Source organism: Scomber japonicus, chromosome 6, assembly GCF_027409825.1.
Source record: "Scomber japonicus isolate fScoJap1 chromosome 6, fScoJap1.pri, whole genome shotgun sequence".
Taxonomy (NCBI): domain Eukaryota; kingdom Metazoa; phylum Chordata; class Actinopteri; order Scombriformes; family Scombridae; genus Scomber; species Scomber japonicus.
This window is the reverse complement of record NC_070583.1, coordinates 10,135,092-10,149,708: the sequence shown is the minus strand read 5'-3', so window position 1 is coordinate 10,149,708 and position 14,617 is coordinate 10,135,092. Positions and strand designations below refer to the sequence as shown.

Sequence of the window (14,617 nt, the reverse complement as noted above, 5' to 3'; positions counted from 1 at the left end):
TTTGTTGGGGAAATGCTGAGTCTATTATTTATTTACTGTTGGCCTAAAAATTAGGCACGTTAAAATATGCAGAGTCTAAAAATACCAGATAAAATATTCAGAAAGCGGTCATTTTTAATTGTAGAAAGTCCTTCCAGGTTGCAGAAAGCCCCACATTCCTAGAAAAAACATATAACGGTTGTGACCTCAGTGTGGTTAATAGTTATAGTTCTGCTGAAATCAAACACAATAAGGTCCAGTAAGCCACCACAGGGAATCATAATGGTCATAAATGCTGAAGATAGAAAATTAACAGTAAAGTTCCAGTAATGCAGCCAGTTCAGCCCATATGATATAATGGTACGTCTACAGAGCGGAGTAGCTGCCAACCATGCCTTAATGTTCACAGTGTCCTCCAGTAACCCCGTTACCTTCAGCAACACCAATAAGGATAAAAACCTACAGCCTGCAATATGTTGAATGTATTGAGATTTTTGCACAAACATAATGTAAATACTGAACCATTCGTCTCTTAATATGCACCATGTTTCTCTCTCATTAAGTGAACTGGTCCTGGTTATTGGTCCTTGCCAGTCCAGTGTGAGCCCTGATGAAAAAGTTTGAGACCGGGGGCCAAAAAGAACCAGTTCCCCTCCAAAAAAACTGAAGCCAGCTGCTGCTTCTTACATGCACAGCAACGCTCCAACTTTCCATTGCGTGAAACGACAAGAGAAGAATGTGCTTTTTCTTCTCCCAACATGTGCTGCAGTCATTAACTGTGGCCCATTCCCAAAACACTGAAAAATAAACTGTGATTTTGATGTAGTGCATTGGAGCCAGGCTTAGCTGCAGAACCTGCTCAGCAGCTGTACTGTACAGGATGTAGCACAGCTCAATCGAGAAACACTAAAAGCAAGTGCTAATAAAGATACAGTAAAAGGCTGCATCTTTCTCCATCAGGATTTTATGATGTTAGTGAAAGCCTCACATCCCAGCTCCTAACACTGTGTGAGCAGCCTGCAGACAGTCCTGTTAGTGCTGTGATGGCTTGACTGGAAACAAAAAAAGACTTAGCCGCCTTGAAGCTAAAATAGCTCCTAAAAAAAAAGCCATCAATGCCACCATTACCTCAAGTCTTAACGCCACGTGAGCCAAAATTATTATATTATAATGCTCGGTGATCAATACAAGAACAGCGTCGGGAGAGAATGAGGTAAAACATGGCCTCCAGTCAATGACAATTCCCAAAGAGGTCTAAAACTGAAATGGAAAGATCAATATGGAGTAGAGGACATACTTGGCTTATGACCTTATCTTGAGACCTGCCAGTAAAGCTCACGTCACAATACACAAATCATTCTCACATTTTATTTCATATTTCATTAAAAAAAAAGCAAAACACAGCACACTGTATTGCAGGTTAGAAAGCATAAGGAAGTGTTCCAATGTAAAAAATTCTCTGCTGTAACAAGACTGACACACTATGGAGTTTTGTATCAAATACAGTATACTTTATAACGCGAGGCCATTACTGAGGCTCCATTAGCTCATCCTCTCTAATTCCCCTGATAATCTGCTCATCTACTCTGCCAGTCGTTACATTTTAGGAGAAAGCTTTATTCGCCAACTCGTTAGGCGAGCACACTCAGTTCTTCTAGCAAAATAGAGCACTTCGCAGCATTGGCTAGGCATTACAGGGCTTATTATCTGCCCTTAAGACAGAAGATCCCCATGCTCTTTAGAAATATGGTGGAACTTGCTGTCAGAGTGAGTAAGAGCCAATGTGAGTTAATTTTAGCCATGGAAGCACATGGAAAATATATATCTTGTCTTCAGAAACTTGCAGATGAAGCTGGCTTGAAATGTACCGCAGCCTTTGTATGTAGAGTGTTTGCTTTGACAGTTGACATGGATGACACTTACTATAAGAAACACAAACCAACCTCACAATGATTTAAATTATCTTCCTTTTCAATTAACATACACACTGAATCCCTTATATAGGCATTTGTTATGACAGAACCATTATTTTCATAGCAATTCAATTCCAAGTCATTATAGTTATTAACTATTTACAGTATGTCTGTCTATACGTGAGACAGCATAATCCAGTCTTGATGAGTCAGTGAGTGACGTGTAATTACACACTCAGACTGATGTCAGCGATCTGCAGCACTGAAAAGACACAAGCAGATAAAGTCAAGCACACTCATAGTCATCATTAGGGAGAGCACTGTGGTGTAGTCAGTTATGTCTCCATGTAGAGTTCGGGGTGATTCTGGTCCTTTGTCTCCATCTTTGGATTCAACACTCCCATCTTTTCTGTCTCTTTACCTAAAAACCCACTCTTAGACGTAGTTCTTAACGTGGATATATTTCTGGAGCGAGTGTTCTCCCTGAGCGTCTAAACACTGGCCTGCGCTGCCTGCCTCCTTTGGTTGTAGGCATTGTACACATCCAGGAACATGTCCTTGCACGATATGCGCGCCTTTAGTTTGGAGCAGATGAGGAAGGAGCCGGCCATCTTGCGGTGGAGGGAGTACGACTCTTCGGGCGGTGGGGTGAGGCGGTGGCGCAGCATGACGGGGATGAGGCTCTGGATGCGCTGGGTGGTGCTCTGGGTGCCGAAGTCGAAGGGCTCGGAGGAAGCGAAGGCTTCGCCGAGAATCATGACCGCCTCCACGTGAGCATCCTCGAAGGCCTGGTGAGCAGTGAGGAAGAGGGGTTATGGTGGCTGTATGTGTACATAGTAGAATAGAATATCCTTTACTGTCATTGTACAACAGGTGTCACAACGAGATTGGGTTGGGATCTCTTCCCATGGTGCAATAAAGAGTAATAAATATATACATAAAAACAATAAAATACTTTAAGAGCTATTTACACACAAACACACACACACACATACAGTCTATTGCACATGTTGCACTTATTGCAAATGTTACATGAGGTAGATGTTGTATACTGTTAGGTTTACAAGGTGCTGAGGGGGGGGGGGGTGTTAATTGTTCAGGAGCCTGATAGCCCAGGGATAAAAAGTGTTTCTGAGCCGGTTTGTGCGGCTCCTCAAGACCCTGTATCTTCAGCCAGAGGGCAGAAGTTTGAAGAGGCCTCGGCCGGGGTGAGATGGGTCAGACAGGATCTTCCTTCTTGCCCTGTTAAGCCCCAGAGAGTCTGCAATGTCCTCCAGGGAGGGCAGGGGGCAGCCGATCATTTTTTGTGCCGACTTAATGATCCCTTGCAGGGCTTTTCTGTCTTTGGTTGTGCAGCTGGCATACCACACCATGATGCAGTACACCAGCACGCTTTCTATCTATAGTAGGTCTGCAGCAGCTTTGCCTCCAGGTGGCATTTTTTTAGTAGTCTTAAAAAGTGCAGTCTCTGCTGAGCCTTGCCCACAACCACTGAAGTGTTGGTGTGCCATGTTAGGTCGTCAGCCACATGCACACCTGTACTCACTCAACTGTACCCAAAAAAAGGGTACATAGATAGATATATTACAATATATTGAAACTAATGCATGTGTTGGGCGTGTGCATTCTGAAGCAGCCTGATCATGTGTTTATTTGAATTGTATGACCCCAAATCTGCATGTGTTATGTAATCATGTATACACAATTTCTGCTATATGAACACATTTTCATCTCTCCACTTTAGCTGTGAATAAATAGGGCTTATTTTTGAGTAAGAGTTTTTGTCCTTTTTGTTTGGCTAATTTTCACTCTTCTTTAGAAAACATGAAGAGGAAAATGTGATTCCAATCTCTGGCCAATACTGAACACCTTAACACAGCACACACTCGTTTATAAGTGTTACTTGTGACAGTAAATATTCATTTATTTAGTCACCATCGGCTGTTCCCTCACCCTCACCTCTCTCTGCCCACCACATTTCATTAAAACCCCTTCAGAAAGAACTCAAGGGGGATGATGTAATCTGACTGTGGGGGAACGACATCGATGTGAGGCAGTGAGAGGCAGTAATAAAAATCGGAGGAGACCGAGGAGGATAAACCGTATCAAAAATAAATGAGCACGGCAGCAGTGACTAAAATATCTTTACCTTGGCCTCGAAGCCTGTCAGGAACTTCAGGTCTTTTGATTTGGAAAGAACCGTGGCTCGATCACCCACGGAAGCTGCGTGCACCACCTGAACAAACACACACACACACACACACAAATCAATTATATGGATCTGTTAATCATGTTTATTTTCAGACTTTCCTTTTACAAAAGGCACCAGAAAACTGAAGTAGCTGTAATTAGGAGAAAGAGTGCACATGCATTTGATTGTGTATGCTGCAAAAATTTCTCCAAAGGCTCCAGCACTTAATTATTTACAGAGATCTCTTTGCATAAATCATGTTGTGTGATTCACTGCTGAGTTTCTCATAATTTCAGATTTCTTCGTACCTGTATGTAGTCATCTGTGAAGGATTCTGGGTAGCCTCTGCACGCTCCGAAATCCAACAGAATCACCTAAAGACAAGACGAGAGGATGTATGTTCTGTATATGATGAGGGGTTTTTTCTTGCTAAAACGTACAAATGATGCTTTCTATGTTAGATATAAGGATTCTTATATCCCTCACCTTGTTTGTGTCTGCGTTGTAGAAAAAGTTGGCCCAGTTTGGATCCGTCTGCATAAACCTGAACTCAAACAGCTCTCTGAGACACAACTGGAGGATGTTGAAACTGATCTGGGACGGAGAGGAGAGGTTTGGGTTTGTTTAGAGCGATGTTGCTGCTATAAATATCATTCTTATTTTCATGCTACAGCTTCTTTCCACCTCAGGAGTCATGTTCTGCTCTGGTCTGATAGATATATCCCATTTTATACATCTTATTCTATTCAGGGTGGCTATCTCATGGTACTCTCACTCAGTGCACTGTGACACACTTGCCATGTCTAAAGATGCTGCCTTACTGTAGGTCATGCTTCATGTGCTTCAATCTCAGCTGTTAAAAGCATGTTTTTACAGTGACACCATGACTCATGTTTACAGCTGCTGTCCTTTTCACATTGTATCCTATGGCTTCATTTGCCAACAAATAACTGCATCTGCTCAGCCCTGCACTTGTCACATTATGGCATATGACAGAAAGGACAAATTAAAGTGATTTATATTACATAGGCAAAACTTCCTTCTAACATTATTGAGCTGGAGTGATGAAATACAGATAAGCAATACGTTAAAGGTCAATACAAATCTACTGTAGGGAGGCAGTAATCCAGTCTGCTCCCTTTACTGTCATTGGGTTTTAACTGTAATTGGTAGTTGAGTCGACCCATACCTGGTTCCTGGTCTCCTGGTCCAGGTCTACACAGCGGTCCAGAGGGACTCCTTGTACCAGCTCCATGGCTAGCACTGTGCGCCCTGACAGCTCATCGATCACGTTGGGGACTTGAAAACGCTCTTCTCCCTCCAGTAGTGACCTGGAGGCCAGAGACACAAATATGACAACAATTATACTTCATATCTGTAGAATGAGTAATAGTAGTGTCCTTTTTAAGATTATACACATCAATAAAATTATAAAAAAAATAAAACAAGTACAGCAATTTGAATTTCTATTAGTACCCAACATGTCAGAGAAACAGTGTTTTTGTTCTAAAGAAATCTAGAATCAAGTCAGTCATTTGAAGATTTAGGACTCAGAAAGAGCAGTTTTTAGCAGCAGCAGCATTCCAGTGAAACCTTCGTAATTTAAGAATAATAATCCTTTACAGCTGACCTGGTGTGGTTTCTACTCACACACACGCGCCATATAAACCTACCTGAACTTCTTGGCGCACTCGGCTTCTCTTACATAGTCGCACTCCCAGGCCAGCTCTCTCTGAAGAACCTCTAAGCTGCTGTCTGCAAACAGACCTGTGGAAAAATGAAATGGTGCAAACTCAGCATGGAAAACCAAAGAAAACGTATAGAGTCAGTCATGTTCAAACATGTGTGTAGATTGTGTGGTAGGCACCACACAATCTACACAAATGAGGTGAGCCAATAAAGTTACTTCATGGAACAGACCTCTGGTTAAGAATGAGAGAGGCTATCTGTTCTTCCTTATTGTATGTGTACCATTTATGAGGAAAGCTCGCTGAGTAAGTACATCATTGAATATCAAGGCAATACAACTGTGCTATCACTCGCTAAAATAAATTGTCTCATGCTTTAGACGGTTTTAAATTTGCATACTAAGCCAGAATCTCCTACAAATCCGTAATGCCACTCATTCATTAACAAATGTGTACTAACCTACTTTTGCAGCTATAGCACCACCTAATGGTTTGCAAACACATGTGACAGACAATTGCAACTTGAAATGTCCAAATGTTTTAAAATTAAAAAATATTGGCAATGGTTTGATTTTCTTCAGTAATAATGGTGTTATAACCAAACCTGCAAAGACTTTTCAGGCCTACTTCTGTTGATGAATTTAAAGTCAAGGTAATGAGGTCATCTTTGGTCATTTTGAGTGTTACAATAAAGCATGAGCCTGTCATAAATAAGCACATCCTTTGACTTGAAAATAGCCTTATGAATAGAATTGTTGAATACTATTTAAATGTTTACCTTCTGGCATAACCACACTCATTTTCAGTACAGACATCAGGTTGTTAATGTCACTTTTGATGCTCTCTGCCACTCCGGGGTACTGGGATGAATACAGGAATAACATACGGTCAAATCAGTGCAGTGAATAAAACAGAGGAGACAGACATTAGAGTGTGTGTGTTTGTGTCAATACCCTCCTACCTGGATCTTCATGGCGATTTCTCTACCGTCTTTTAAAACCCCATGATGCACCTGGCCGATGGAAGCTGCTGCAAACGGCCTGTCTTCAAAGGACGATAGCTTCTCTCTCCAGCCTGGCCCCAGCTCCTGCTCTAACACTTTCTACATGTGCACACACACAGATATAAAAAGGTGTCAGGGAGAGATGTGGGAAAATTAATATGTTGATATGAAACATCCAGTTCATATCAACAACTGTAGCCCTGCTTACATTCATCTGCCAGGTAGGCATGAAGTCTGCGCTCTGTCGGACCCTCTCGAAGATCTTCTGCAGCTGGGGGTTGATGAAGGTGTTGTCTGAAGAGAAAAGGAATCGGAGAAGCCATCATCAATATTTTCACTGACTAGAAATACTGTGAAATAGCAAGAACGGTGATGTCATTGATGGAACGTGTACCTTGTATGCTGAGCATCTGTCCTATCTTGAGTGCAGCCCCACGGACTTTACACAATGTGTTGACTATTCTCTCGGCATTGGCCTCTGACAGGAGTGGAGAGTCTAGCAGGGCGTTCATGTCTAAAAAATACAACACAGACGGTTGTCAAACATATTAGAGGTACAACAGCATAAACAAAAGGCATTTGTACAGGCAATTATCTTCAAACAGCAGCATGTGAAATAACTAAGCTTGGGGATTTAACAAGCTACTCAGAAGGAGAAATATGTAAAAAGTGGGGGAGTAAACACTGTTCACTTCACACATACTAAAGCCTCAGTTTAAATTCTTGTTAACAGGTTTTGATATAATGCCAGTGCAGCGCTTGGCAGGTGCTGCTGACACATTAGAAACTTCTCCGGGCCGACCAGCTGTCCGTCCGTCTGCTGGATCCGCCAGGCGAGTGTTGCACTAAAAGCGGCTTTACCAGGATGGGAGGAGAGAAGATGAGAGAAGAGGAGAGAGTATCTTTACCTCCTTTTTGTTTGCCTCCCAGCGACTGTTTCGCCACCTCCGCGATGGCGCCGATCCCCAGCCCAACTGCCAGTCCTGCAGCGGAGAAAGGGACGAAGGGAGACACAAGTCATTTTAAATGTAGGACCACTTAACAGATGCTTGAGGGAAGCACTGATTTTACACAGCTGCTGCTAGTTCAAGAGTGAAATCACATTTCAAGCCTGCCAACTCAAACTGAGCATGTTTTTAATTTCAAACACTTGAGAAATATGTTTAAAAAGTTCCTTGAAGCTGTTGCACTCCGTTTCCTTTGTAAAAATAAATGTGAGATTATATATCTATAAAGAATTTGAATTATAAGAAAACAATCCTCAAAATGTAAATTCCTGTTAGAATGACACAATGATGATGCTTCAACATATGCCAAACTAACATTGAAGCATAATGATAGTACAGCTTATAATATAAAGGTTTTCATAGATGAGTTATATTTATAGTTGAGGAAACACAGATCCTTAAGATTTATACAATTCATCTAATAATTATTACAACACTTTCAAATGTGCAGCATTAGTATTGTGAGGAAAAGAAAAGTCTTACAGTCATGTAATGATGAATGAATGAAATTGGAAGTTGGTTGAATTACAGCTATACTACAAAGGTGTGTGTGTGTGTGTGTGTGTGTGTGTGTGTGTTTCATAAGCTATATGCTTTATTATACAGGGTCACATTTCCAGGAACAGTGTGGCTTGCCAGGTTTGATTGTGCACTTACATAAAATGAAAAAATGAAAAAAAAAAAAAATCTTTTTGTTCTTACCACCAAAATTAACCAGCCTGCTGATTCTCGTGGCAGGCACCTTCCTCTCTCTGGCACGGTCGCTCAGCTGAAGGAAGACAAACAAAATCGTTAAAATACTTTGTAAATGTATTTAGAATTATTTCAAATCATGTTTTAAACCATTTGTGATTAACTCCTAACATGAGTCTACCCAAACTTTGGTGCTGGCACCTGCCTATTGTTTTCGCAGCAATGTGCATTATTATCAGTAAGTCAACATTTATGTGCCAGAGACAGAAATGGATCAGTGGGGAGAGAATAATAAACCCCATTATCTGTTTCAGATTAAAATGTTGATTCAATCATTTGGTGAATAAGCTGGCTACTTCATGAAGAATTTCCAGACTTATTTCAACACAGCCTCACGACTTAACCATTACATGAAAAAAAGGAAAAAGAAAACTAATTCAAATAGTAATAAAAAGCCTCATATTCAGCAATATCTATTATAAATCTTGCCCAAATGTGCTGACTCAAACACCCTTCCTTATATCCTCCCTTTCTGAGATCTCCCTTGAGCTACTTAAGTATAATTCAAAAAATATAACCACTAAAGATTCCCATTAGCCATGGTGTGCTTCACTGGTATTCTATAAACTCCATTATCCATAAAATATATAAACATAATCTACAATAGCCATTACTGAATCATAATGACTCTGCAGATTGAGTTATTCCACCAACCTTCTGTTTGACAGGTTTGGCCAGGGCCTGCTTAGCCTCCCTGGCCTTCTTGATGTCTTCTGGTGTGAGTCTGGCCACCACTGTGTCATGGACAGATCTGGTTTGGTAGTAGTAGTACCGGTGGAGGGCGGGGGTCGTGTGGAGGAAGCGAGCGCTCTGCCCTGGCCATCCCGCCCCTGCTGGAGCTGCCCCTGAGGAAGAGTGCACTCCTATGGTGAAGAGAGGAGATGTATGTATTACTGAACACAGGGCTAAACACCAGAATAAGCTCTGACCCTAATGTGATCATACTAAACACATGTGACTGTTTTAATGTTGCACAAGGGAAAAAAAGTGTCTAATCAAATGTAAGATTTGAAGTTTCATTTTTACCATCTTGTGTTAGGACAGAACTCTACAGTGTTTACGCCCTACAAGATTTAAAGGTAAAATACTGACAAAAGTTGATACTCAAAGTTTCATGAATAAGCCATTGTTGTGTAGTGTGTAGAATTTATGGCATCCAGCAGAAACGGAATATCACATTCATAAGAATATTTTTAATTAGTGTGCAATCACCTGAAAATAAGAACAGTTGTGTTTTCATTCACTTAGAATGAGCTCTTTATATCTAAATGAGGAGCGGGTCCTCTTCCACAGAGCCTGCCATGTTACAATGCCACGTTTCTACAGCAGCTCAGAACAGACAAACCAAACACTGGTTCTAAAGAGGGTCTTATGAGTTTTTCACAAGTTTTGTGGTCACCACATGTGTAGGCTGCAATTCGCAACATCACCGCTAGATGCCACTAAATCCTACACACTGGTCGTTTGAGGTCTAAAGATGTGCTGATGTAATGAAAAGCTTTATCTGAAAAGAGCTTTTTACTTAACTTAACTGTTTCTGCTCATACATTTATTTTTCAAAAACGTAACAATCTTCTTTCAGTCTAATATTGCAAAATTTAAATCTTGACAATACCTGCAGCTCCAGCTCCTGTTTGGGTTTGGTCTGCTGCATCAGCATGGAAATCTGCACCCATGGCCCATTTGGCTGCTTCATCAGGGTCAATATTGTCCCAGCCCTCCGCATCCGGAAACACATCCTCCGTAACTGACTGTTGCTACAAACAGAGACGAGCCAGTAATTTAGACAAATGATCACTATATATATATATATATATATATATATATATATATATATATATTTGCATATAGCTTGCATTTAATAGTTATTTACAATATAAAGTATTCTCATCATTGATAATTACTTTGTCAAATTCATTCACATATTTAGAGTGCATTAAATGATACATTCAACGTGTTTACTGCATTTGAACTAAAGTCCAAAACCTAAAAAGGTTTAGACTGGATATTAATCTCATGTCATATTACCAATATCATAACAATATATCCATCAGATGGTGGGTAATGTAAGCATTCTCACTGTATTGCTGCCGCCCATGAAGGTGCCCACCAGCCCCTCCACTACGTCCTGAGCCACTTTAACCCCTGCTCCTAGTGAGGAGTTGCAGGCCATTAACCGCAGCTGTTCTCCCTGAGTGGTGACCATGGCAGAACCCACTTTACCTGCCCCACGAAGGACCTGCAGGACCTCAGACATCATCACTTCATACAGGGAGGAGGAGGAGAGAGAGAGAGGAGGGAGTTCAGTTATTTTGTGTGAGATGTAAGAACACACAAACAGACACACCTACCACACTTTTACACACTTTAGTTTAACTTTTACCATATGAGACATTTTTTACAATATAATACATCTATAAAGATAATTCGCTGAGTCAGAGATGAAAATAAAGATTGTTTGGACACTATGTACTAAGTGCTTAACCCCGTTATATGCTTTAACCTTGGCAGTGATTGGCTGCACATGTTTCTATACATGCTAATGTGTCATGAAACACGTGTCGCCTACAGTAACAGTGCAACACTGACATACAGTAACTAGTCATATAAATGTACAAGATATTTAACAGTCACAGAAAACTAAAGTGCAAACTCTCCGCTGTGTTACATAGCTCAGTAGCTTCTGTATGATCACAGCTAACCATGTTGTGTAACATCAGCAGACATGACGGAGGATTGACATCCACGCACATATATCCAGGATTAACTCTAAGTAATATATAAATACCTTATTAAATGACCCAGGTTCTTGTTAACAAGTGAAGTTACTCACTTTTCCTAAAGCTGTGTTATCCAGGGTTTCCTAACTGTCCTCTTCCACAGATGTCTTTTTGTATGGGAGTCTGTTTGGTAACGTTTTCAGCACCCGGAAGTTCACATGTGACTCACCTGACCGTCATCCAATCACAACCCGAATATTAGCGGTAGGCGGGGCCTCAGTCATAAAGCAGAAGAGGTGTGTTTATCTGACCAATGGCAGTGCAGAACACCAGTTGATGGACGTCTGTGCTTCACCCAGCAGATATAGAGGGTTTTTTTTGTTATCACGAATCACCAATCACCATTGTGTGTCCAATTGGAGTCAACATAAGGCGGGCCTAAAATTGAACAAAGTCTAGAATTAAGGGGGTGTGTCGTCTTTTTACAGAGTGCCCACATGCACGTGTAGCAGGGTACAGTTACCAAACTAAAGAGAGAAGCACTGTACATCTGTTCTTCTAATATGTTATACACAATCTCACATTTCTTCTGCATTTCGGACATAATTTTTAAAATGTTTATCACTTTGTCTGTTTATAATAGATTCTTTTGAGGCCATCCTCTACCGTAATGTGTATATTTTATGTATCTGCAGCATTTGTGTATGAAACATAAGAAAGGAGTACTAAGAAGGTCTTTTTCCAATATTAATTTTACAAAGGCATCAATTATTGTCAGGGAATTTTCCATCATTTAAGTTAATCATTAGCATGCACTGGGTCAAACTAATTGCAAGGCAACACTAAATCTTGGTTTAGACACTGTTTCCCCTAGAGATGATGGTAAGCAGTGAGTCTGCTCCTTTTGGGGAAAACAGGAGGCATTGTGATAGTGTTGTTATAGCAGCCGAGTTCAGATATGTGTTTGCCTGTTTCCCTGAGCGGAGTAGTGGATGGTCCTGAGTGGCGTCTAAGCACTGTTTTGTCTGTAGACCAGTGGACTAAATTCTGTATTGTTGTAGATGTGTTGGATCTGCCCATATTTGGGCATGGCTGAACCTGTGGCATTATCTGTGTGGTTTAAAGACTATCCCTGGAGGACAGAAACTTCAGAACTGAACACAGCATGTACTGATCACACATGACATGACATCCTGGACTCCTTGTCTACTCTCTCCATTGATGTATGGGCTGCATAATTAAAAATCTCTTACAATTATAATGACACGTGCATTACATTTACATGTAATGCACATAGTTATATGTAGAGCGCACTCTAGGCACTCTAGTTATATGTAACAGCACCATGTAATTTAGTTACCAAATAAATGTTTCTGAGAAAAAAACTTTTTGGTGGCCTTAATGGGTACACTTACTAGTTGAAAACATTCGTTAGAAAATTAGAATTGTAATAAAAAAGTAATCAATCAATCAATCAATCAATCAATCAAATTAATTAATTTAAAATAGTTACATTATTTATTACATTTTAAGTGAGGTAACTAGTAATCTGTAACCTATTAAATTTCCAAAGTATCCTTCCCAACCCTGCAGGTGCATTATTACTGGCCTACTGAGCAAATGTTATACAGATCTACTTTTCATAGCATAAAAGTGTAATTGCCTGCCAGGAGGGTATAACTTAAACAAAATTATATGTAGTTTGTTATACTGATATTTGTGTCACTAAACAGTTTATCACTGAGATGAAAAGAAAAGAACAATGTGGTGAAAATAGAATCCCACAATTCCAGAGTAATTAATTCTAATCAACTACCAGCTGTGAGGTTCAGTCACATGTACACACACAGAAGAGTTTGTAATTACACTCCATAATTAAACTGCAAATAATAGACAATGATTTATCATGCCATCCTAGGATATCTATTATCTTCCTTTTACTGGAAGACTAGCAGCTTGTTAGTTTTTAATTACAACTGGCTTGGAGTCATTCATTTAGACAACAAGCATTCTAGGAAGATATTGAACATGCATATAATCACAATATAAAGCCACAGAATATTGACAAGCGATTGATAAAAATTGATATAAAACTGATTTTTCATGTGTTGATTTTCTTCAACTCTAATTCATTGACCCCTGAACCCCAATGCTGTTATGCCCACTTGTCTATTTTGCTGAGATTTTGCATGGTGATCTTGTACAGTGTAATGTTATTTCATACAGATAAATACATGTGACTGTGGCAATAAAGTGCATATTGATGTTGATTTGGGTATTGAAAGTCAATTATGTGTACAATACAGAAAGAAGATACTTTATGTAGGATGGATACACACACAGAATTCAGTGGTGTCTGGCCCTCTGCTGGACTGAGAAGGTGCTGATCTAAGCTTTTGCTTCTCTGCAGCCTATCTGAAATGTAAATATGTGCAAAACAGTCTGGCCACTGACACACATATTGTATTTCTCCACCACTATCTGTCTTACTCCACATTTGCTATAGGTACATGTAGTGGAAAGATACACGTGAAGTCAAGTGATAGTGAAAGATTCTTGTGTGTTTCTCAAGTGGAAGTTTAAACAGTTAAGGACAGGTTCAAACATTTTTAATGCTGTCTTAAAACAACAGTCAGGTGCCCATATGAACACTGGCAGTGATATTCCTTGCTAATCATTCATCTTGTGTGTCTTGATATTGGCTATTTAAAGATCTCCTTCAAATGTGCTTTCAATGCATAGTAAGTGATGGGGTCCAAAATCCACAGTGTGTCCACAATGTTATTTTGTGGTATTTAAAAGTTGATGTGAAGCTTATATGAGGTATCTGAGTTAGTCATATCAAGTGGATATCTGCCACATTTACAGTCTTTTTAGCATCAAATTCCCTCTTTGTGTTTCCTCGGACAGTGTTTCCTATTTGAGCTACAGTGGAAATATTCTAATAAAAGACGGCCTTCAGCAATAAAAAGACTGTAACGTTGAAAGATAGCCGTAAGATAGCCAAAGCTTCATATTAGTTTCAGATAAACTTTTAAATACATTTTTGCACAGAGGGAGCTCTGTGGATTTTGGCCCCCATCACTTCCATTGTAAGTGCATTATGAAGGGATCTTCTAATAGTCAGTATGAACAGGAGATTATGGCAAGAAGAAACTATGTCAATGTTTATTTGGGTACCTGACTATTTATTAAAGACAGAGCTGAAAAAGTTGTTTTTTAAAAATCATTTAATAATTATAACTAAAAAAGAATGTTGACAATGTAATGTAAATGTAAAATAATTGAAGCAAGTGTACAAAATTGGCAAAACACTGTTCCTGTCAACAATAAGAGATATTAAGATACGTAAAATATCAGAAG

At 39.9% G+C, this 14,617-nt stretch overlaps 1 protein-coding gene across 2 annotated transcripts; it reads right to left on the bottom strand.

Annotated features, from left to right (window-relative positions):
- Window positions 1–1,400: 1,400 nt before the first annotated feature.
- On the bottom strand, window positions 1,401–11,455 carry coq8b (coenzyme Q8B). 2 transcript variants are annotated; one of them, XM_053320720.1, is made up of 16 exons: window positions 11,368–11,455; window positions 10,615–10,796; window positions 10,150–10,291; window positions 9,189–9,397; window positions 8,484–8,550; window positions 7,683–7,757; window positions 7,169–7,288; window positions 6,983–7,068; window positions 6,733–6,873; window positions 6,550–6,631; window positions 5,757–5,850; window positions 5,273–5,414; window positions 4,570–4,677; window positions 4,392–4,457; window positions 4,042–4,128; window positions 1,401–2,680 (listed from the first exon to the last, which is right to left on the bottom strand). In XM_053320720.1, coding segments are annotated over exons 1-16 (1,899 nt in total). In that variant the 5' UTR covers window positions 11,369–11,455; the 3' UTR covers window positions 1,401–2,383. The 2 variants fall into 2 exon arrangements, with proteins under 2 accessions (XP_053176695.1, XP_053176696.1); XM_053320721.1 differs by having other exon boundaries at window positions 7,169–7,282.
- Between the last annotated feature and the right edge of the window lie 3,162 nt (window positions 11,456–14,617).